The 23,794-nt window shown below is 29.5% G+C and overlaps 1 protein-coding gene across 2 annotated transcripts in view; it reads right to left on the reverse strand.

The window, feature by feature from the left end:
* LOC129915312 (homeotic protein proboscipedia) overlaps positions 1 to 23,794 on the reverse strand; it is an 84,380-nt gene that overhangs the window by 29,284 nt on the left and 31,302 nt on the right. For both annotated transcript variants that reach the window (XM_055994799.1, XM_055994798.1), the window contains exon 2: positions 14,764 to 14,778. In XM_055994799.1, the coding sequence (XP_055850774.1) occupies positions 14,764 to 14,778 (15 nt within the window). The remainder of the gene's footprint in view (positions 1 to 14,763; positions 14,779 to 23,794) is intronic.

Genomic DNA, 23,794 nt, shown 5'->3' on the forward strand with positions numbered 1-23,794 from the left:
AAAATTATTTTTGGTGAAAGGGTGTTTTTTTTTTATGGGTTAGGTTGGTAGTGAGGAAGGTATCATAACAGCTGACTTAAATTTTATTAATTTTTTAAAATTATTGTAAATGTTTTGTTTGGTATAAGAATTAAGAATCTATAAAGTGTACCTACAAAATTATCTTGAGCGAAGGATGTTTATTTTTTAAGAAATGATGAAATTCGGAATAAGTACCACAAAAACTAGGAAAAAATTGTTACACCAATGAAAATTGGTAAAAATGATTCATTTATAACAGAAACAAAGACCCCGAACAGTCTATAGAAAGATTTCTTTGGTTTTTATAATAAATAACATTTAGGTAGGTATATAATCAAATATTTAATTTAATAAAAAAAAACTTTTAAAATGGCTCTTGACTAAATCAAAAATATTTTTTTTTTTTAAATGCATTTAATAAAAGATATAGAATTTCATACGTGTTTTAGATGAAAACAAAAATATCAAAATTTTTGTTCACTTAAAGTACTCAACAATATGCCTCAAAATGAGAAACAATTTCTTACTTTCAATATTTTATTTGAAATAACTTCAACGAATATAGCTAAGAAGAGAATAAAAACAACAAGAAGAAATTATTCAAAAAAGGAGCAAAATCTTTTTCATAGGTAACGGTTTGAGGGTGCAAAAGTATAAATATGCAAATGTCCTAATCAAATTCACATTCTGGAGTAACTTGTTATCCAATCTAAAAAAAATATAAAAAAAGAAAGAAAAAAAAACATGGTAAACTTTTCTGCTCTGGCTGAGTTAAGGGATTTCACTCAGTCGAGGATATATTATAAGCGGTATCCGGTATGTCTCCACCCTCTCTGAACAGTGAACAGACTGCAGATACTTTTTTCTTCGTGTTCTTTCGCTTTTTGTGTGTCACTAAATCCGCCCACTTTTTTTTCGTTTTTTTTTTTTTTTAAATTTATTCCCAGTAACCAGGAATACAGATACTTCATCTGTTCGTTGAATTCACGCAACCTCGACAGTCGCACGCACATCCAGGATTTATACGATTTGCATCAACAAACCAAACCACCCAACCCAATACCCAACAAACATCCTGATTTTCTCTTTTGTATCTCTCTATATTCATCCCGGTGAAATCGGGATGAAGGTGATGGATATTTTAATCAGAACGAGATATTAAAAACTTAAATCTGCATGTCGAAAGAGATTAAGCAAAGTTCGGGAACTTATTATGCTTGCGGAAGAGCGACATTCTTTTTGAATTCGATTTCACCAGTTTCGACTGATCTTATACCTTGCGCACGGCATTGGCAAAGGCAAAGGATATTTATACTTGTATACCATAATACCTTTTGGTTTTAATTTAAATTATATCTTCTCTTTGTTTCCAACGATAGGTGTTTTTTTATAATTTTTGAAGGGAGTTGGGTTGACGATGTTTGTCTATGTTTCACCACAGAAAGGACAAGTGCCTGGTTTTCGGGGTTTTTGTGTTTTCACTATGGTGTGTGGAACACAAGGTGCTTTGGGAAAATTTGTGTGTATTTAAAACCCGACCACCACTTCAAGTAAAGTGATTAATCGTTTTTTAAATGGTTTCAATTAAGTTGATTAAAAAATTTGGAACAATTTCCCCTTCATTTAGCAAATAATTAGAAAATTTGTTAGATGAAACACACGTTTTAAAAGGAAAATATTTATGATATGTAGGTATTATATTTCGTATGTATGTTGCATTTTTAATTAGCTTTTATGAGAATTTTTTTTTTCTTTTCCATTGCTTAAATTAATATTGGAAACAAAATATTTCTTTTGGATTGTAAGTAGGTACTTTTATCGTTCTATACTATTGTAACGAAGCGTTACATTTTTCTTATATATACCCCCGGACTATATACACCGCTTCAATCTTAAAACTGTACGCCCAGACTATAAAATCGAAGCAACCGTACCGGCCGAACTATAAAGCTTACCAACCATCACCACACCACCGACAGCAACAACAACAACATCTTATATTTAAGAATTAGTAGAATGTATAAGAAATTACTCATTAGTTTATACGATTCACACTTACTTTAAGTAATAATATCACTAAGTAGATGTAAGATTTGTAGGGAAAAACCGAGAATCGTCAACCTTCAAACAATAAAGAAGTAGTTCTCCCGCCGCTACTAAAGTTGAATAGCAACTTGGTTATGGTGCCAGAGGTCCAATTTTAATTAATTGTTCCGACTTTTTGAAGCAAAAGTTTATTTAGTTTTTATATATAACTCTTTCACCCTCGTTAGGAGGCTGTGCACTAGAGACTTAATTAATTCCCACTCACTTTGAGACTGGGCTTTCTCCGAGAGTTATTAGGTAGCGCTCTATTCACCCTCGCTAGGAGGTGTGCACCCGAATATTCCCTCTCATCTTGGGCCTGGGCTAATTCCCACTCAACCTGAGAACGGGCTTTTCTAATCAGAGCATGTTAGGGTATAACATTGTTTAAATAAATAAAGAAGTAAATAATTTAATAATTATAAAAGAAAGTAGTTAGTCTATTGAATGAATAAAGAACATAAATAATTGGAAAGAATTAGGTGTTTTTTACTCTAAATGAGTGTTAAGATTGCTTTTCTCAGGACGAACCTTGGATCCCGGCGAGCTTACCTCAGCCTTTGAAAAGGAGTCAAGTTCTCTTATGTTTGGAATTAAGTCTCGCACAAAAAGCACTGAGATATAAAAGGCACCAAGTTCTAAAATTTTAATTTTAATCGATTAATTTTTTAGTTATTTCCTTTAGCAATTTTCATATATAATGAGATAATGAACATATTATAAAGTTGTTTGAAAACTTGACAGGAAAAATAATTATTATGTTACTTGATGCCTTTTGTATCTCATCAGTGCTTTTTGTTCCTAATTGTACAAATTTTAATTTTTTTTTCCAATATCGGAGAACTTAGATCCTTTTGATTTTTTGACTTTTTTTTTTGTCACAAAAATTTTTTGAACTATTTTTAATAAAATGCACAATGATAATGATAAAAGTTTCTCTAACATTAAAGCTTTTTACTAAACAAAATAAGGGAAAATTTAGTAATGTAAAAAATTAAAACAACATATAAAAACGAAATTTTGATAATATTCATGAACCCGTTTTCAAAACATTGATTTTTCAAAAACAAAAAAAAAATTGAAATAATTTTTAAAAATTCAAAAAAGTGTTTTTGAAAATTTTGTAAACTTTTTAAATATATTACATATTCATAAAAGTTTTTAAATACAAATTTTGGTTAAAATCGGGTTATTCGTTTACGAGAAATTCATAAATAAAAAAAAACCGTTCTATGGTAGGCACCGTTAATAACGGTACAAAAAATATATTCTTTATTTCAAAAACTGGCCCTTATGGGTTAGGTATATGTATGACACACAAAAATTTTAATCGAAATAATTAGAGCCGTAAAAAAAAGTAATTCTTTTATTTCCGTTATATGACAGGTAGGTTTTTAAAACGTTCAAAGATTTTCAGTTGAGACTGGTTATATGATTAAACGATTCTATGAAAGGTACTTTATAACGGGTACAAAAATATATGTTTTTTTTTTTCAAAAATATCCCTCTACTGCATGAATTATGATCGAAGTAATATAAAAATTTTTTTTACAATTTTTTAGCTTTATTAGTTGAAAAAAGGTATTACATACAAATTTTTATTTTTTTACATATACATTTTTGGAAACATAAACCATATATGGGTTAGTATGCATTCAAGGTATGTTTTGTAAAGTATGTTTTTACTACAATGGACTTTTCTTATTCATGGAATTTATTCAAACTCTTTCTTATATCATTGTAGCAGAAGAACACATTCCGTTTTCTACACATTGTGTACGTCTTCAGTCCGCAAATTTGACATATTGGCGTATTTTTTTTGCCATTCAGGGATATGGTCGATGTTTCCAGTTGGCACTGAACTCAACGACTTTTGCCCTTGGTTGTTGTGAGTGAATGGAAGTTTCGGGATAAGATAGGGATGGACTTCCGTGACTTGTATAACCCCCTCCCCTTTGTTTTGTTCCATCTCTGCTTTGATCACCTGCCAAAGTTGAAGGTCGTCCTCTTTTTCGTGACATTGTAGGTTTTAAAGATTTGCATATAACTGCTCGGAGATGGCTTGTTTGATGTTAAAAAGAGCCAGAATCTGAAGCTATATCATCTTCACTTCGAAAGCCATCACGAGTTTTAGCATTTACACACTTATTTTTTCTATAGAAAGTCTTAGAGCTCATTTTACAAAAAAAAATAAAAATCGTACAAAAATCAGTAATGTATGTCGCCAACGCATGATAACCCATATATATACACCATATGGAAAAAATGCAAAAAAAAGACAAAAATTATTATAAAAACAAAAAACAATTTTCGTAAACATATAAAAGTATAATAAATACATACGAAACTTATTTTTAATTGGATGCAACTTACTTGTTTATTATAAAAAAAACACCGGAAAAGTACACACTTTTATTCACTGATTTGCACTTTACACATGCTCTTGAAACAATGAGTTTATTTCAGAATCACGACTCTCTTACTGATAATAAAAAACGATTTATTATAAAAAAAATAGCCGCAGTTTTTATATAGTTTTTTCTTTTTGACATTTGGTGCAATATAACGGAAAAAAATCGATATGAAATCGATAAACCATATATGGGTTGGTATGCGGTAGAGGGATAATTATTTTTATTAAATTTTAAAATTTGTATGCGTTTTGACCGATTTCTCATCTTCAATGTTGATTTTAAATAGAACACAGAGTGTATAAATTGGGCCTTAAAGCACAAAGGAAGCCAAAAATCATTTTTTTTCGAGAAAATTTTAATACCTTAGATAATACTGAAAAGAATCTTGGAAATTACTTAAAAATGATATGAGCTGGATTTTAAGTCAACCAATCCCTTTGCCTTTACTCGATGAATAGGCTAATTTTTGTTTATTCACTTCTACATCATTTTTTGTACACGAAGCTATTAATAATATTGTTGCAATATGTTAATGGTTTTGCTTAAAAAAGGGCTTACCTATCTGCAATTTACGAGTATTATTGGGATACCATTTTTGTACCAGTTTTTTTCAATAATGTATATAAAAATTTCATGATGGAATTAGTTTAATCTTATCAATTTCCGGTTTTCCTTTTTCATCGTATGAAAATTCTGAATAGGCATAAATACACTTTCACTCAAAATAAATAATTTTATGAACTTTTGGAATACTATCTTTTTACGCTAATTTAATATTATTAATGAATCTCAATTCGTAACGATTTTTCTAATGGCTTTTACATAATTTTTGCTCCTTTAAAAAGAAGCATCATTTTGCACAACCAAAAAAAGATGCACCGAGTTTCTAAGGCCAACTCCACACACTTTAAAAAGCATATTTCGTTAGAATCTGCTACGCTGCCACTTTTTTTTACAATTAAAATGGCAGAATTTAATTTATAAGAAAATAAGGATAAATACGAAAACAAGTTACTTTTCTCATTCACTAGATCAGAGTATTTTAGCTAAGACTTTTTTAATACAATTATCTTAAAATATTTTGATTGACTGATATCTCTCCAAAATATTTCTCTCCCCTTTCTATTACATAAATATCTCCTCAACTTTCTTAAACTTCAATAAACCACCTTATGCTCAGCATCTTGATCTTAAAATGACAAAAGTTGTACAGCTTGTTGTAAGCCTTCCACAAAATCCTTTGGACATAAATCATGTAAATCACTTGAATATGCAGCAGGCAAACAAGTGAGAGTCTAAAAGATTGTGTGTAAAGTCACATTAAACAAATCGCTGCCAAATGTTTCACCCTGTGTGCTGCGTTCGTATACTAAAAACGAGTACTCGAACATGCCCCATATATGTAAGAGTGTGTCTTCATGTTCAACTTCACCTCGGTGTCATGTATCTGGGAGAATGTGTATAATTTTAACATTTTAACAAAATTTATAGCACTTCAAGTAATGTTCTGTTCACCTTCGATTTTGCGAATATATTTTTGCTCCCCATAAGAAAGTGGCATTTTTATTTTATTTGCAAAGATTTTCGCACACACATTCAAAGTGAATACAGAGAAAAAAATCAAGTGCAAATGTTTCAAGTTATGAAAAAAAAAATTAAACAAGGTTAGGGTGGTGGTGCCTTATAGAATATCGATTCAACAATTCATTCCTTAAATTATAGTCATAGATGAATATGAAAAAAAAAAAAAAAAAATGATACAAAATATCTGTATCTTGAACCAGCTGTTTCTCCTAAGAGAGTGTTGCTCATAGTCTAGTGCGAGTGGTGAGAAGAATAGAATTGGAGCTTGAGGGTTAATATAAACAGAATGACGAGGCGTTATAAATAGATTGGCAGCATCTTTCACTTATTTGCAAAGTTTTTCGATATTCCGTGGATATACTTTCTAATAATTGCAATTCATGGATGCGAATCAATAAAGGCCCAAGAGTTTCATATAGAATACAGATGGGCGGCAAGCAATCATATTCAATTTTATTGTGAGAAATTGTTGAAATGGGAAAACTTATATTTCAAGTTTATCAATTTATCCAAAATTAGAATTAGATTGAAGATGAAAAACTTAGGCGGTTTCTTGTTATAGTTTTTTTTTTTCTCAGAAAACGAACAAAATAGGTTCTTTGTAGATTTTTCGTGGCCGGTGGGTTTTAATTAAAAAAGATTGATCATAATATTGTGCAAAGCAGTAGTTTAAGTAAAAAAAAAACAGGGAGCGGGTCATAATTCTGCTTGTCAAAATTCTGTACGACAAAATTCTGTAGGGTCAAAATACTGTAAGACCATAATTCTGTACGTCATTATACTGTAAATACAAAATTCTGTACGTCAAAATACTGTTTGAACAAAATACTGACTTGCAAAATTCTGTTTTGCAAAATTCTGTACGGCAAAATACTGTATTTCCAATACCTACAGTATTTTTAAAGAAATTTCATTTGATAAAAAAACACGAAATAGTAGCTTTAAATATAATTATTGACAGTAAAGTTGTAATTTTATACAAACATAATTATTAAAGTAAAAAAGTAAATCAATTCTAGGAACACAAATCAAACTTTTCTTAGACATACAAAATACATTTTACAAAAAAAATGTAAAAATCAATATAAATTTAATTTTTTTTTCAATCCGTTTTAATTCAGACGTGGTTTAATTCAGATTGTAAGTGTAGTTTTGTTTTCTCTCTCTTTTTTCCGTAGCTCCTAATAAAGTAAATATATTAATCAGCATTAGAAGCTTGCCTCTTTATTAAGTTGATCTCTTAGAAATTCATAGTAAACCCTCTTGAACAATTGAATACAGAATTTTGCAACATAGAGAGTTTCGGCCCCAACAATTGAATTCTGTAAAGTCAAAAGTTTAGGATTGCTTAGACTTATGTATGTACATAAATATCAAATTTCAGCAATTTCCAAAAAACCCAGTAAAAATGGTCATTTGTACGGGAACACTAAGAACTTGCATTTTTCACGTTATAACTTCTTATAAATCGATGAACCACGAAGAAAGGTGGCCATTTTCTCCCGTTAAGTCTGAAGTATATTAGCAGTGTGGTATAGATTGCTAATCAAAATTAAAATTGAACTGTTAGAGATACAAAAATCTACTACAGCTTATTTACAAGGTTATATCGTAAACTTGAACAAAAAAGAAAGGATTTTTAAAAATACCATCATTTAGGGTACTATTTTTTACAACAAAGTTAAAAAGTTCAAAATTACCAGAAAACACCTGTGGTTGTTATATACAAAAATAAATAAAAGGGATTGCTTCCCGCCCGTCAGGCTTTCAGATGGCATAATATTACACAGCCACAAAAAAAGTTCTGACCTGGGAGTGCGGGGAAACCGACGAAGTTACGAATACCAGAGTTACGGGCTACAGAGTTACGAGCGTCAAAGTTACGCGAAACCGAAGTTACGAAAAACTAGAGTTACGAATTCTAAAGTTATGTTAAGCTATGACATGTGATTTTTGGGTTGGCAACAATTGCGATTAACGATATGGAATTATGGAAATACAAACAAGAGATTAACATTTTCTCATTGGTCAGAACTAAATGAGTTAAGCGAAAATGGGTGTTTTTAGTTTTAGTTTTTAGTTTTTCATATAAAAAAATTGACAGAATGAGGAAAAAAAGTTATTTTTTTATCGCTTTGTTTGTAAAATACGATTGTCTTTAATAAATTATTTCTTTTTTTCTACAAAATATACAAATAAAGATTAAGTCTCAATTTTTAGGTTAAATATTATGTTATGACGTGGTATTATAATTTTAAAATTATTTTTTTTTTTTTTTCAATTCAATACAATTCATCACACAACCATATTTTTTTTTATTTTTCCGATTAAGATATAAATTTTTGTTTCTTAAAAATATAGAAGTCCTTCAAGGACGTATACTCAAACTCTATAAATATTAATATATTATGCAGAAAAATCGACACAATCTTAATTGAAGCAAAAAATTCATGGAAACAAAAGAGCTGAGCAGCGAACTTAGTTTTTTGTTAATTTTTTTGTATTCTTTTTATTTCCCACATTAATTTAGTGAAGTATGATTGGAAGTATACGGAGTTTATTAATGATATTATTCAAATACAATAACAGTCACTTTTACTCTCAAAAGAAAAATACAATTCACATAAGTCAAGTTCTTCTCAAAAACATTATTTTATTCCAGTTCAATGTCCTAGTTTTACTCTTCTGAGTATTTTCATTATTTTCTTAGGGTATAAGTGAATGTTTTCAAAAATCAATATTCCTTCAAAACTGATGATGAATAATTTTTTGTCTAAACAAAAATGTTGAAAGCAAACACTTTCTTTTATTAATTTACACATTAGATTACAAACCAAAAAAAAAAAGGAAAACACAACCAACAGTAAGGACTCAAGTCGGTTTATCTTTCTCTGTTACCAACCATCAATATCTATCCACCCATTCAACAGAGACTCCCCGTGCCAAACATATAGAGGTAAACCTAAACATATCCATAGGTATCTCTTTTAGAACGACAGTTGTGGGTCGTCTCCGGTCTACACGTAAATGATTAATGATCCAAACATGTGTGTAATAATCCAATCCCATAGCAAAGGAGTGGTTGGATGCCCTTGCTTGTCTGCTTGCCATCAGTCTGCCTCTAAAAACCCAAAACGTTTAAACATCATATTAACCAAAAAATTAACGATAAACCACGCAAGGTGATAGTCTCTCTAACACACACGCAAATGTATTATATTTCCTCATCCTCACTCAGAGTCTCTATTTACAAAAATGTTGTTATCAAGATTTTTTCGCCAAAAAGGACTTCTTTATTCTTTAACTTGTGCTGTGTTGTAATTCATTGGAGTCCTTTGCTGATGATGTTTTGAAATTGCCATAGCAAATTTGTGTGTTCATCTTGTGTGTAAGTTTTGATGAAGAGACGAACCCATGATCACGAAACGAAAAATGTGATAAATGATTCCGCTAAGATATCTTTACAAATCTTTTAGGAAAAAAATACAAAAAACATAAACATAAAAAAGGACAACGAAAATTCGAAACCAGTTTTTATACGCACGCAACGACACTTTAAGGAAAACAAAATTCAAAAACAGAACAACAAAAAAAAAAACAAAAATTGAACAAGTTTATTTGAAGGTGTATTTATACATATCTCTGTAATAGTATCTGTCTGTTTTTTTTTTTTTAATTTTTGAAGTTGTTTTTATTTTTCTTGGATACCAAAAAAACAGCCGGCAATAACTTCTTCTTCTTTACGTTGGGATAACAAACTTGTGTTGTCCCCCCAAGGCTATTTTTTTTTTGTTTTGTTTTGGGGCGTGTCAGTGGCGGCTAGGCGGCGCGGTATGATGGTTCAAATTCAACATTCAACTGACCGACCGACCATCGGAATCATTGAACGAAAGAATGAACAAGAAGAAAAATTACCAAGAAATTATTTATAATTCTTGCTGAACCATGCCACCATCATGGGGGAATACAACAACAAGAAAAAAAAATAAACCGCCCAGCAAAATAAAAAAAGTATCTGGACATTTTGGTTGAATTTATTTTTATATCTTATTTTTTATTTTTGTATGCGAATTTTCTGTTGTTTTACTTGCAAAGGGGACACCCTGCTTTAAAAAACAAATGCAGGATATTACAAAAAAAAAAAATCATAATTTACACAGTAAGGTGACATTAAGTTGAGAGTTCCAAACCTAAAGCAAGATTAAAAAAAATACAGAACCGATATAGCGAAGAAAGGCAATTATTTTAAAAGGATACCTTAGTTCACAAAATTAAACAAATTTCAAACATGAATCGATTTTTTTCAAAAGTTTTCTATTGTACCAAATAATAGTTAAACAATAAAACATTAGAGTCCTTCGGTAGAACATTTACATTTCTTGTAAAGTGTTTTAGTTACTACCTTGTTGTGTGGCTATTATACACCTTCTTGATAACACCCTTTCCATGGTTTCTATAGTAAATTATTATTAAAGAACCGCCATTTTCAATTATACGCCTTTTTTGCCCCTTTGCATACATATTTGATATTGTTACCTTTATTCATGTTTTTATTTTTGTTTTTCTATTTCCTTATTTTTAATGGATTTGATACAAAAATAATACCCTTTGTTGTCTGTAAATGTGCCATCACGAAATATATAGAAAATAAATACATAGATATGTATCCCGATTGAATGAATTTTTTTTTTGTTTTACACGAAAGGACATGGTTTCAGGTGAATTCGATTTTTTTCTTTTGGTGTTAAAGGATCAGGGTTGAAATTGTTCGCTTTTTTACTTAAGGTTTATTATCCTCAAGAAATATTACCCATTCAAAAATAGGAAATATTTTTCGTTTAAAATGCTAAAAATATTTCATGTTTAAAAATATGAGTTGAAATAAAGCAGCCGACGTCATTCGACCCAATAGTAATGCCAATAGAATAAGTTTTTGTTTTTTTTGTATTTTTATTTTTTTTTTTTTCACAAAACAAATTTAATTTTCATAAATCTTTGAATTTTTATACCTAATTAATATAAGCAAAACATTATTTTTTTCCTTATTTTTTACAATTTTTTTCGAAAAATTATGAATACCTACAAAAAAATTGATGAAAATATGTTTGAGTTTTGAAAATTTCAGATTTTTGAATTCTGTCTTCAATTTTCTTTTCATGAGTTTTATAATCGATAGAGTTTTATATGATATGAAAAAAATACAAAAATTAAAAATTGATCAAAAGTTTGGAATACGTTTTTCTTTTTCGGTTTTCGCCAGAGTTATTTCACTTTAGCACACACACACTGCAAGATTTTCTACACCGCCTTTATTTTAAGTAAATATTTCAGTAAAAAAACATTTTTATTGAATGTTTCCAATTTCAATATTTTGAAAAAAAAAAACTTTATTTGCAATAATTATAATAATTTTGTTTAAAATTAAGAAAGAAAAACTTTTGACAAAATACATTTGTATTATACTTACAGACAAATTTTAAATCTTTTGAATCCTTGAAATTATATATTTTTATGTATATATAGTTTGATTGCTGGCAAAAAAAAAGAGAAGCAGATCGAAATTTTGACTATAAAATAAAATCCATAGATAGTTTTTCAAAATTAGAAAAGATGTTGTGTGGCACAAAATATTCATTTTCTAATTAATTTTTTGTGTATTCAGTTTCATTTGAAGATAAATCAATACATTTTGAGTTATTTTTCGAAAATAATAGCATTAAAAAAACCTTTTCTTAATATTTTTAAATTATTTATCAAAAAAAAAAAACAATAAATAAAAATTTAAAAAATTGACAAAGTAAGAAACTAATCAAATAAGCAGCAAATTTTATAAAATCGTACAAAAAACTAAAAAAAGGTTTAGAAAAATACTGTTAAAATTTTGTACATAATTTTTTTAAACAGAATTATGACCGTTTTTTTTTTTAATACTTAATCGTCAGTTTAGTAGGACGTAAAGGATAAACACTTTTGAACAATTTGAGATTAACTTTGGAGAACTTTCATAAAATAATTTTGCTTCGCATAGTTCTTACGAAACTGCGAATTCCAGGGATTTTGAATTCCAATATTGCCGTATTATTTAAAAGAGATTCTTTTCGTGTTTTTTAAATGTTTTTTATAATATGCCAATGCCAGAATGAAAAAATAACTGTTGAAACAAAATTGTGATGATTTGTTGAATCTTAAGCAGCGTGGAAGGCTGTTAATCTGTCAACATGCAGAGAATATATAAGTTCATCAAGATTTTGGCTACTCTTGAAACGCTAAAGCTGACATGCTTCAAGTTGAACTTCATTGGCTGTCGGAGGAATGGAATTCTGCAAACGAAATTATTTGCAAATACCAAAAAAGTAAGTGAATTCAAAACCAGCGCCTTACTTACTGAAGCATGACACCTAACAACTCCACCCCTGTTATTATTCTACATAACCCTATTGAATAAATAAATACAAAAATATCACAAAAACACAATGTTTTTTGCCATGTTCTCTTGTTTTTGATAGTATCTGTAACCTGTGTATCTAAAGAAATAACATGAATATGTTAAGCTGGCGTTTGTCCAACCACAAAAAATGGTGTTGAACAGAAGTCACTGCTGCCGCCGCCATTGCCATTCTCCCAGTGACATAGAATTCTCGTGTGGCAAAGTGGACTTAGTATACAACAAAAAAACAACAACAAAAACCAAAAAGGCTAAGTCAAACCACATGCACAAGAAAGCCTCAATCATGTAATTATTTCCTCAACCGCAGGAAATTCGTGTTCGGCTTTTGGAAGCGGACAACAACGACGACGACAACGTTCTTATATATAACCAAAATGGGAATAGGTACAACAGAGATATGAAAGAAAGGCAGGTACGATGTAGCTTATACACCATTTTTTCATATCTAGATATACTTGGTGTTGAGGTACCTATGCTCTGTTACTATAGGTACACCTAGTCGTCATACATTTATCAACAAAAAATAAAAAAAAATATTTTTAAAAGGCAATCGTCAAAAAAAAAGGAAAAAAAAAACTAAATTATACCTTCGGTGCAAGTAATTTTTAAAATACAACCCACAAAAAAATAAAGAGGGCGAACCAGTCACCGGATAAGGATTCAGTTTTTGTTCATGTTTTTTTTTTTTTTTTTTTTTTTCATTTCAAAGAAAATGGCTGTAAGCACGAAAAGTTGTTACATTTACTGCAAAATAACGTATCAATGCAGCTTTGGATTTCCAAGAAATTTTTGTATTTTGGTATCAAAAGTATCATTTTCGAAATTTTGCTTCATTTTTGATTTTGAAAATTCAAAACTCTTTATTCTTCATAAAAAACCGTTTTCAAAAATTATGTTCCTATTACAACATTGACTTTTGAAAACTCAAAACTTATTTATGTATTATTTCTTACTAAAAAAAAAGCCTTTAACAACTTGGATACGAACTATTCTTGCTTAAAAACCGTAGAAAAGAAAATTAAAAAATAATAAATAAATTCTGCTGCAGTAAATATTCAATTGCGTGTTACATTTTTCTCATTTCGTAACAAAAACAACAACAAAAAACTGCCTCAAAATGTCGGTTTGTTTTTCTAGATTTATTCAAAACGGAAATGGAATTCTGCCCCAAAAAGCATACCTAAATGTTTTGAAACCATTAAAAATGCTAAATTACAGTAACCACAAAAAAAAGTAGACAAAAAAAAAATTTCCATTTGCAAAATGCAATGTTGGAAAAACAGTTACTGTTCTTCTTCAGCTTCTATTTTTTTTCTGTCCTCAGTTAAACTTTATCGCTACTAACAGTCGTCTTCAGACTATAAAAATGCTGGCAAAAAAATAAATAACTTCTACAATTTTGGTGGAAATTTATTTTTTGTTGTTTCTTTTTTCTTCATGGACATAAATAATATTAAACAGTGTTTAAAATTTATGTGACGACAAACTTAAGGCAAGAGAAAAAAAAATTACAAGATTGGAAATAAACCTCAAAACGACCATAACCTAGTTAAAAAAAGGCAGAAATTGCACATTGCACACCCCTGATTCGGTTAAAGGAAGTTGTTCTTTTCGTTTCTTTTTTTTCTTCTTGCGTAACTCCTTTAATTTTGCATATTTTTATTTCTTATCCACGCAAATAAATTACTTTTATAGGGTGGCATGGTGGTGAAGGGTGAAAAACCACACCAAAACGTCTGTCTTTTTATACAAAACTACAAAAGTCACCGATACAATATTTTTGTTTGTTTTTTTTTTTTTTCTTTGAATATATTTTTTTCTCAACAGAGAATAACTGTGACTGTTGGGCGCACAAATCCTTTCAAGTATTATAAAAAAAGGGTAATTAGCTGACATTGGCTTTAATGGTTTTTTCGTTTGGTATAAAAGCCAGTGAAGAGGAATGCGAGTTAAACACGGTTGCGAACTTGTGGTTAAGTTTTATCGCTGTTTGATTCTGATTTATTGACTTTCGTTTTGCATAGGAACAAAAAAAAAATGGATTATTTTTTTTTTGTAAAAATAATATGAGAAAAGTTTTAAGAAAAACTTTTGTTCGATTACCAACTTCAAATTTACTTTTCCAGCTAAAGAATGCCATTTTTTGTTCTTTATTTTTTTTTTTTTTTAATTTTTTAATTAATTAATAAAAAGATGGAAGTCGATACTTACTTATTGATGTCTCACCTGAAAAAAAAAGAAAAAAAAATGATTAGTTAAATTTAATTAATATTTTATTTTTATAAGTAAGATTAGCTACTAGTAGTTAAAATTTTCATACAAATATAAATTGCTTTATTACTTTTTGCCTCCGAACATTATGAACGAAAATATTTATTTAATATAATGAGTTGAAGTATTTAAGACTCTGAACCACTTTAAAATTCTTAAATATATTTGTAAAATGTTTTTAGTAATTTCTGTGTTCAAAAAACTTATCTACCTTATTTCTTAACTTTAAATAAAACGGTCTTAACGGCTTAGGCATTATTAATCATAACCACACTTTCCTTAATACTCAGTGGCTTTTTAAACTTTATCAACGACGAAGAGAACATACCCTTCTACGCTGATCCTGGATCAGCTCACTATCGTGGCTGAAAGCCTCACCTCTCCCTAATCCAACCTTTACAATGACAACCGGACCTGAACAACCCGAGTTAAGAAGCTGCCAACAGAATTAATATTTAAAACAAACACAATGACAATTAACTGTAAATTTAGCTTAAAAAAAAACAATGTAAAAACGTTAGGCCCCGTTCATTAAAAAAAAAACCAAATAAATAAACTTTTGACTTTTCATTGACTTTTTTTTACCACGTTTGGTAAGAAATAGAAAAAGAAGATAGCTTTAAGAAGTCCGATCTTTTCAACCTTACATATTACGTGCATGCAGAAATTGTTTGTCGCATTATTTATTTTATTAATGGAGATCTTATTGTCACATTATCAAGACAAACTTAAGTTTGTATAAGCTTAAAAAAATGTAATTAAGTTTGAAACGAGGCTGAACTTTGTATTGGTCATATTGGTAAAGTATCACAAAGAATAAATATTGGATTATACCTTATCTAACTGGGAAACCGACGAAGTTACGAGTACCAGAGTTACGGGCGACAGAGTTACGGCCGTCAAAGTTACGCGAAACCGAAGTTACGAAAAACTAGAGTTACGAATTCTAAAGTTATGTTAAGCTATGACATGTGATTTTTGGGTTGGCAACAGTTGCGAGGAACGATATGGAATTATGGAAATACAAACAAGAGATTACCATTTTTCTCATTGGTCAGAACTAAATGAGTAAAGCGAAAATGGGTGTTATCTAATCTTGTAAAATTTTGATTGGATAGGTATTTTGTGAGAAGATCGCAAAAACGTTGATATAGAAAAAAAAACATAAGTATACTTATGTAAGTTTGGGGGACATAATTGAAATTAACTTCTTATTTGTCCAACTAATATTGCACCTACGTATCGATATTCTCTTATTTTTGTTTCCATAATTCCATATCGTTCCTAGCAATTGTTGCCAACCCAAAAATCACATTTCATAGCTTAACATAACTTTTAAAATTCGTAACTCTAGTTTTTCGTAACTTCGGTTTAGCGTAACTTTGACGGCCGTAACTCTGTCGCGCGTAACTCTGTTATTCGTAACTCCGTTACCATTTCTCTCTAACTGTGTTCGTCTGTCCTTTCAAAAAAAAATTGTACCTATATGCATTTTGCTTTTCCAAAAATTAGGAAACCAACAAAAGTTTGACAAAAATATGGTTTATAAAAGTTAATTTTGGCTTTTTTTCTCACAACATAGATGAAAAGTCTGACATTTTGAGACCATTTTTTGAGCAAGCTGTTTGAAACAAACTGTTTTGGCTTGATTACTATCAGTTTGCCAAAAAATTAATTGCCAAGTTATTATATGCAAGTACACTAACGTAATTGTTTTCATTTCGCTAGGAAATTTACTTTTTAATACGATTGTGCATACATCTTACATAAAAAAAATTGTACTGTTTTTTCTGACTTTTGTTATTTTGTAACATTATACAAGAAAAATATTTTAGAAAACAACTTTTCTCTTGGTTCGAAATTCGGGTGATTTTGGGTGCTATGAGCAACTACCACAAGAAACGTTCAGCAAATTTCGAAAAAATAATAATGTTCCCAAAGTTATATTATGTTTATAAATCAAATTATAGATACTTCTACATTGCTGTATCCAGGTAACATTATATATAAGACCATCCCACCACCCAAACTTGACATACACTTGATTTGAAATTAACCTAAAATACAAGACTCGATAGATAAAAACACAAAAAAAATATAATTGTAAGCTCAATATGCCCTAACACACACATGACGCACAAAATTATGTAACGGTTCATCCCACAAATTCTCTAGAGGTTATCTACCTACTAAGGGTTGCAATGTCCACACCTCCTGTCAATCAAAGACTAAAACACAGATAAACCATTCACCCTTATGGAAAATGGTAGATATACCCGGGTCGAATCGTTTACAACTTACAATCACCATGATGATGAATGATGGATCTATTTATGTTACATTTTTGTGTGAGGTGATTTTGAAATAAAAAGAAAAACTGTACACAACATGTTGAAGCTTGAAAATTTTGAATTTACATGGAGCTTACATTTTTTAAACTCTGTTAAAAACTTTCAAGGAAATACTACGTCATTTTTTGGCAAATATAGCCAAGATAAGGTTATTGGCTATATCCGCTGTGATGAACTTCCCCTGAAAACTACATAACAGCTTCTTTTGAACACTTGACCACAACTTTACCAAAAGTTGACCAAAGTTTTTTGTATATCAATTCGATAAAATTTGTCGCTTTTTCTTGCAAGAACCATAAAGAGTCCTTCTTCGGTTAGATAAAAGTCCATTGGCAAGAAATGACCATCCTGGAATACAGGATGTAGTACATAAAATGCTGGTTAATATTAGGTTAAACAACCCTTTGATTGTGTGCTTCTGAAGTTCGTGACTTGACTGCAGAAAACCAATTTCAAAGCAGTTTAATCTTCATATAGAAAAATTATGTTTTCTTGTGAAATAGAGCTCAACAGATGAGATAAAATATCTTACAAGAATTTTTAAATAAATTATCATCTCCATGACGACATAAAAATTTACCACAAAATTCATCTCAATTTTATCTTAAAAGACTTGTTTAAGCTTTGAAATGGTGGCTATAAGTATCTATAAAAGTCATAATGGCTGACATTTATATTTCAATGGAATTCACTTGATTTGTTTTCATATACGTATAAGCTTAACATGCGGAGCTATATTTCTAAATGGAGACAAAAATATTTAAATTTTTCTTCGTTGAAAGGGAAGTGAGTTGAATGAATAAAAAAAAACACAACATAAACTTTATGACAGAGGGTGTGCGGAATATGACAGACTTTAAGCAAATTCAAAGAAACTCCCCTTTTTTTTCTGACGCTAGCTGCTGCCAGCCAGAGAGTTGAAGTCTTGAAGTTATCTTTTTTTGTCTTTTACTGAGATGATGATAGATGACATTTTTCTTCCGTCATGTCAGTTGAATGCGCACACACAATCCACATACACACACACGACTTTACTACGTTTCTTTTTATGCAAAAGACAGAGGCACTTCATTTGAATACCCTTCCGGCGATAATCTCAAGGTTGCAAGTTGAGGTGACATTGACGAAACTACTTATTTATGTAAAAATATTTTTCTTTCAGGCTTTTTTGTTAATACAGCAAAAAAAAAATAGACAGAATGTTTTGCATATAAAAAAAAAACATATCCATCAGTTAAACAAAACAAAGTTCTGTATTTTTTTTTTCCAAAATAATGGTGCCAGATCGATCCACATAAAGTTATTTTTAGAAAATTAACAAAACTTTGAACTAAATACAACAACAAAATTATTTTCGTATTTATTATTTAATTTAAAATTTTTATTCTTAAAACAAAGTATTATTTTAGTTCTATTTTTGATACGAAAAATATACAGAAAATTTAAAGGGTAATTTCAATCCAATCCTAATCAAAAGTTCTTGTATACTATCATCTATGAATTTCTGATCTGTATAGTCCTATATGAAGTTTACTATCAAATATGCGAATGATCCAAAAACTGTATGGAGTATAGTTGATAATAGTTTTAAGAGAAATAATTTGTATCAAAGTTTGTATAACATACAAAAATTAAAAAAAATAATTATAAATAAAGTTCGCTGCTCAGCTTTTTTGTTTGAACGAGGCTAACTAATGAATGAGTTTCTCAAAAGGGGTAAAGGTAAGCTTCATTTAGTGATTTCTCATTTGTTCCTCTAGGAACAATATCCATTAATTTTTGACTTGGTTTAGCTACTGCTATGGTAATCTATTCCAAGGAATATAATTAAGTAACGTATTTACAACAGTCTTGGTAACGCAAGTGATAGAAATAATCATTTTATAAGTCAAATTGTGTCGAAAATTAGAAGGTGTTGAAAATTGTTAAAAAGAAATTTCCCATTTTTATAAGGTTATGAACAGCAAAATTTTTGTTAAACTTATTAGGAATAAGCTCCTTAAAATTTGTAAGAAACAAATTGGAGAGTTCGAAAAAAATATCGATAAAAAAAATGTTTATTTCCTCATGTTTTTAAACAATGGTTATTGATAAATTCCGAAAAAGAAAGAATTTACCTCCCAAAACTCTTTTCTGACGAACTCAAAATTTAAAACTTATATTTATTTTGACTTTTACATTTGAGTAAATCTATTTGAAAAATCTATTTGAGTAAAAATAAAATAGAAATAATGGTTAAAGAAAATAATTAAAAATTAAAATTAATTTATAACTTGTTTTTAACTTTACTCCGTATTTTTATTTTTGCCTTTTTTGAGATTCCAGAGTTAAAATACGTTGGTACTTTCATGTACACAAGTAAAAAATCATAAACAATATTGCAAACAGAATCTACTTTCGTCACCCCAGAAGAAAGAATAAGTGAAGAGTATACTTTCAGTGCAGTTATGTATCTCGATATTGTGGACAGATAAAAACATAACATGAACAGGAAACACACAAAAAAATGCTCTCTCATATACAGAAAATATTCGGATTTTTCCTGATATATATTTTGACATTTCCTGGCTTTTCAGTGAGAAAGCAATACTCATTTTGATGGTTATTTATTACATTTTTTGTTACAAATTTCACCTGAAGATTCTAAAGTCACCTTTTTACTGACCAAACAACAATTTGGAATATTGTATAAGTTCTTCAAAAAAATAAAAAAAAAGCAAAGCAAAAAACATTCAACAAAACAAAATTCTGGATCCGCCAATGACTTTGATTTTAACCGCATTTTTGTTGCCAAATCAAATCAATTTGTATTAAGTTAAATAGTCAAACTATAGTACTGGGTCACAAGATCTTACTTTTTGACTCCCAACTGCCAATGATAGTACTTTCGTATTGAAATATTCCGCCTTGCTAACTTGTAAACAGAAGAAATTTACGTTATACCTGCTCTCTACACCTATTTGAAAGCGGTCAGTTTTATTATAACTGATAATTTTCAGTTACGGAAAATGCTTTTCACATAGAAAACCAGCATCACCTTCACCTTAAATCAAGTTTTAAACACCTACTTTAGTGATGAGAAAGAATATGCACAATTGAAGTGTGAAAAAAAAATTCTGATTCGTACAAAACTCAATTTCTATACCTACGAACAGGTACTAGACGATGCAATATATTTCATTCATATACCCAAGAATAATAGGGTCAGATGATGTTAATTTTAAGAACATTTCAAAGACAAAAAAACTGTCCCATAAACAAAACATCAAAAATACCTCAAAGCCATGTCGTTGGTCGCACGCTTTTTTTAACAAAAAAATAAACAAAAACAAAATAAAAACAACTTAAGTATCAGATAAAGCAAAGATAATTTTCGGACTGTCTCCCAATGCGCAATTTAATTTTTCCCTAAGGCCATGGAATTTAAATTCACTGTGGTTTAAAGTTTTAATTTGTCACGGATAAAAAAAAAAAAACCAACAACAACTACAAAAAAAAAACAAACGATAAAAAAAATGACACAAGGTCTTTTCCCTCGAGAAGATTTTAATTTCCTAAGTTTCAACTTGGACCATAAACAATTCTCATATCCTCTTTATATAAAAAAAAAAACACAAGTAGGAATGGAATATCTACCGTCAGAAGCCTAAAGGAGGAAATACCAAACAAGGGATGAATGCCTTTACTTGCGATTTTCAACAAAATCTTTTCATTTATTGCTGATGTTTAAAAGAGCGTGAAAAGTCAACGTTTAAAACATTCAAGTAACTGTAAACAGTTGTTATAGGTATGACAATGAGGTATATCCCATATTCCCTTACAGTAAGAACAATAAGTTCGCGCGGATTGTATGTGTCATCGACTTTAAACGTGTGTCCTTACACGAATCCTCCATCCAAACATAAGGATGTTAAAAAGTACCTCTGTTATATACACAAATTCTGCAAGTTCACCCAGTTTTTAAGAGTTTCAACAAAGTCATGTATCATTTTTTCGAGAGCGGAAACAATATCCAAGGGGTGAATCGCGTGGTTGACACGTGAATCCAACAACCATAAATTACCCGCCAAAACAGAATTTACACACAAGCATGTGAACTCAGCGCGCACTCTGAACAGTTTACATGGCTTACATGGTAGTTAAAATATGTTTATCGGTAAGTTTACGGAAAATACTTGAGTTTTATTACCCGAGCACACGTTTTGACCGATATCGAGCATATGGATTGGATAAAATACGTTGGCGCAAAAAAGTTGGACAGATTTTTCTGACTATTTAATTTATCAATTTTTGATAACCTCAAAAAGTTTTTAAAAAAAATAATAAAGAAAACGTTTAAATTTTAAAAATTCAAAAAAAATTACGTCAAACAAAATTTAACTCTTGACGAAAGTATAGTTTTTGTTCAAAAAATTATATACCATGTTTTTTCTCATTTTCTATCCACTTTTTCCCCTTTTAAATCATAACTTATGAAATAAGTCGTTCATTTACTCAGAAGACCACAAATATAAAATCTTACAAATGTAACAGCACAAAAGCAATAATTCTGTGACTATAAATTCTTAAAATACAAAATTTATATACTTTTTCCGATACTGTAAGATAAGTTGTTTTTATTGTCCTTTGCACAGGATATTAAAGATTGCAATCTATTCTCCCAAACCCAAATCTACTAGTAAAATAGACAACGACATCTACCCACCTAGTGCAAAAGTTCTCCTTTACCACAGGTAAAATGTTCCACAAGCATAAAATCATTTTGGTTTCCTTTCTTTCCGGCTGCACTTGCTGTGGTGTTTTTACACTTCAGACATAAACTCATATCTAACTGAAAAGTCAACACCTCTGCCAAACAGATATCTCTCCGTACTCGAAAAGAGGGAAACTCCATCCTTTATAGATTCTGCTGTGTAACTTGATTCTTTTGTATGCAATCGAATCAGAAGCGATAGCTTAAAATTTCTTACTTTCGTCTTCCTGGTTTGACTTCCTTTTATACAACATAGTAAACCGTCAAAAACGGAAATTCTCTTTGCTTATGATGAAGTGTGAAGGTGAAGGTGTGTGAAGGAGTATTTTTTTTTAACAAGAGGGTGCTAACAACAACAAAATACTAACGAGTTCAAAAATCTCAAGGCGCACTTTGAGGGAAATTTATGCACCACTTCTAGATACATTCTATAACCTCTCAGCAGCAGCGATAGTAAATATATAATCAAAAAACCACAAAGCAAAGACAATTTTTGCAGCTTACTTTGGCACGGACTCTGATATCAGAGTGGGATTTTGATACTTCTGGCGCCTTGTGGGGCTTAAAAAAATACTTAAATACAAAAAAAAACTTTATAGGTATTGAACAAAAATGTACTTTTCTGAGAAAAAATACAAGTGGACATTTTGAAATTCCACCTAAGCGAAAAATTATTTTTTTTTGTATAGTTTTCAAAAGGTGAAAAATATCAAAAAGTATTACATAATATGTAAGACTTTTAGATCAATAAATCCCCTACAAAAAATATTTCAACACTTTTCTTTATTTGATTGATAGTTATTTCAAATGAAATACACGATTGCGTTGCATGCAATTGCTGTTAACGATTCAAAATGCTTAATTTTAATTAGGTTAATATTATTAACTTAATAACAATATCCTTTAATAATATCAGAACTATCATAAATTATTTTTTGAATAAAAAACCCAGCTTTGTTAGAACTACTAAGGCTGTTTTAGAGAAAATTTTGCAGTATCTCGAAACCTATAAGCTATATTGGTGAATGGGTTTCAGGTCAAATGAAACAAATAAATTAAATTAAATTGTTTTTAACTTTTAACTGATGTTTTCATATCGTCATGTCTGATTCCGGTTTATAAAAATTTCATTATCTATAAAAAATGAATTTTAAATTAACAAAAAATATTTATGAGAAATTTAAAATTTGTTTCCATTAAAAAAAATACTTTTATCCCCCAAATGACTGGTTCAAGTTTGAAATTTTTTTAAAGCAAAGGTTTTATATTGACTTAACATTAATAAAAATCGAATGTTTTAAAAATTACCTACATAAATTGGATTTTAAAATTTTTATTTTTATTTTTGAAACATAAAAAAAAAACACAATTGTTAGAAAATCGACGAAGATTATGGGAAAAAATTTTTAATGAACACATTTTGCACTGATAAAAATTTTCTATTGCAAAATATTTTTGATTTGTAATATTTTTTTATGTAAATGCCAAAAAATTTGTGTTAGTGCAACGAATTTTCGATTTGTAAAAACTTCTAAAACAAAAGTATTTTTTTAATGCAAACAAATTTTAAAGGAGAATGCCCAAAAATATATGGAGAAAGAACCCCAGCACCAATACGAATGACACCTATAAGGCTTGAAAGGGTACACCGAAAAAAAAACCAATATCAATTTAACATTTTTTAAATATCAAATTAACATTTTTTAAATATCAGCCAAAAATGCTCTATAAAATGTGTTTTATGATATTTAGGCCCAATTTATTCACTCTCCATCATTTTTAAAGGCTCCATTAAAAATTATAAAACTGTCAAATCGCATACAAATTTTAAAATTTCCCTTTTTTAATGGCGACTTTAAATTTAATG

This window comes from Episyrphus balteatus, chromosome 3, assembly GCF_945859705.1.
Source record: "Episyrphus balteatus chromosome 3, idEpiBalt1.1, whole genome shotgun sequence".
Lineage (NCBI taxonomy): Eukaryota > Metazoa > Arthropoda > Insecta > Diptera > Syrphidae > Episyrphus > Episyrphus balteatus.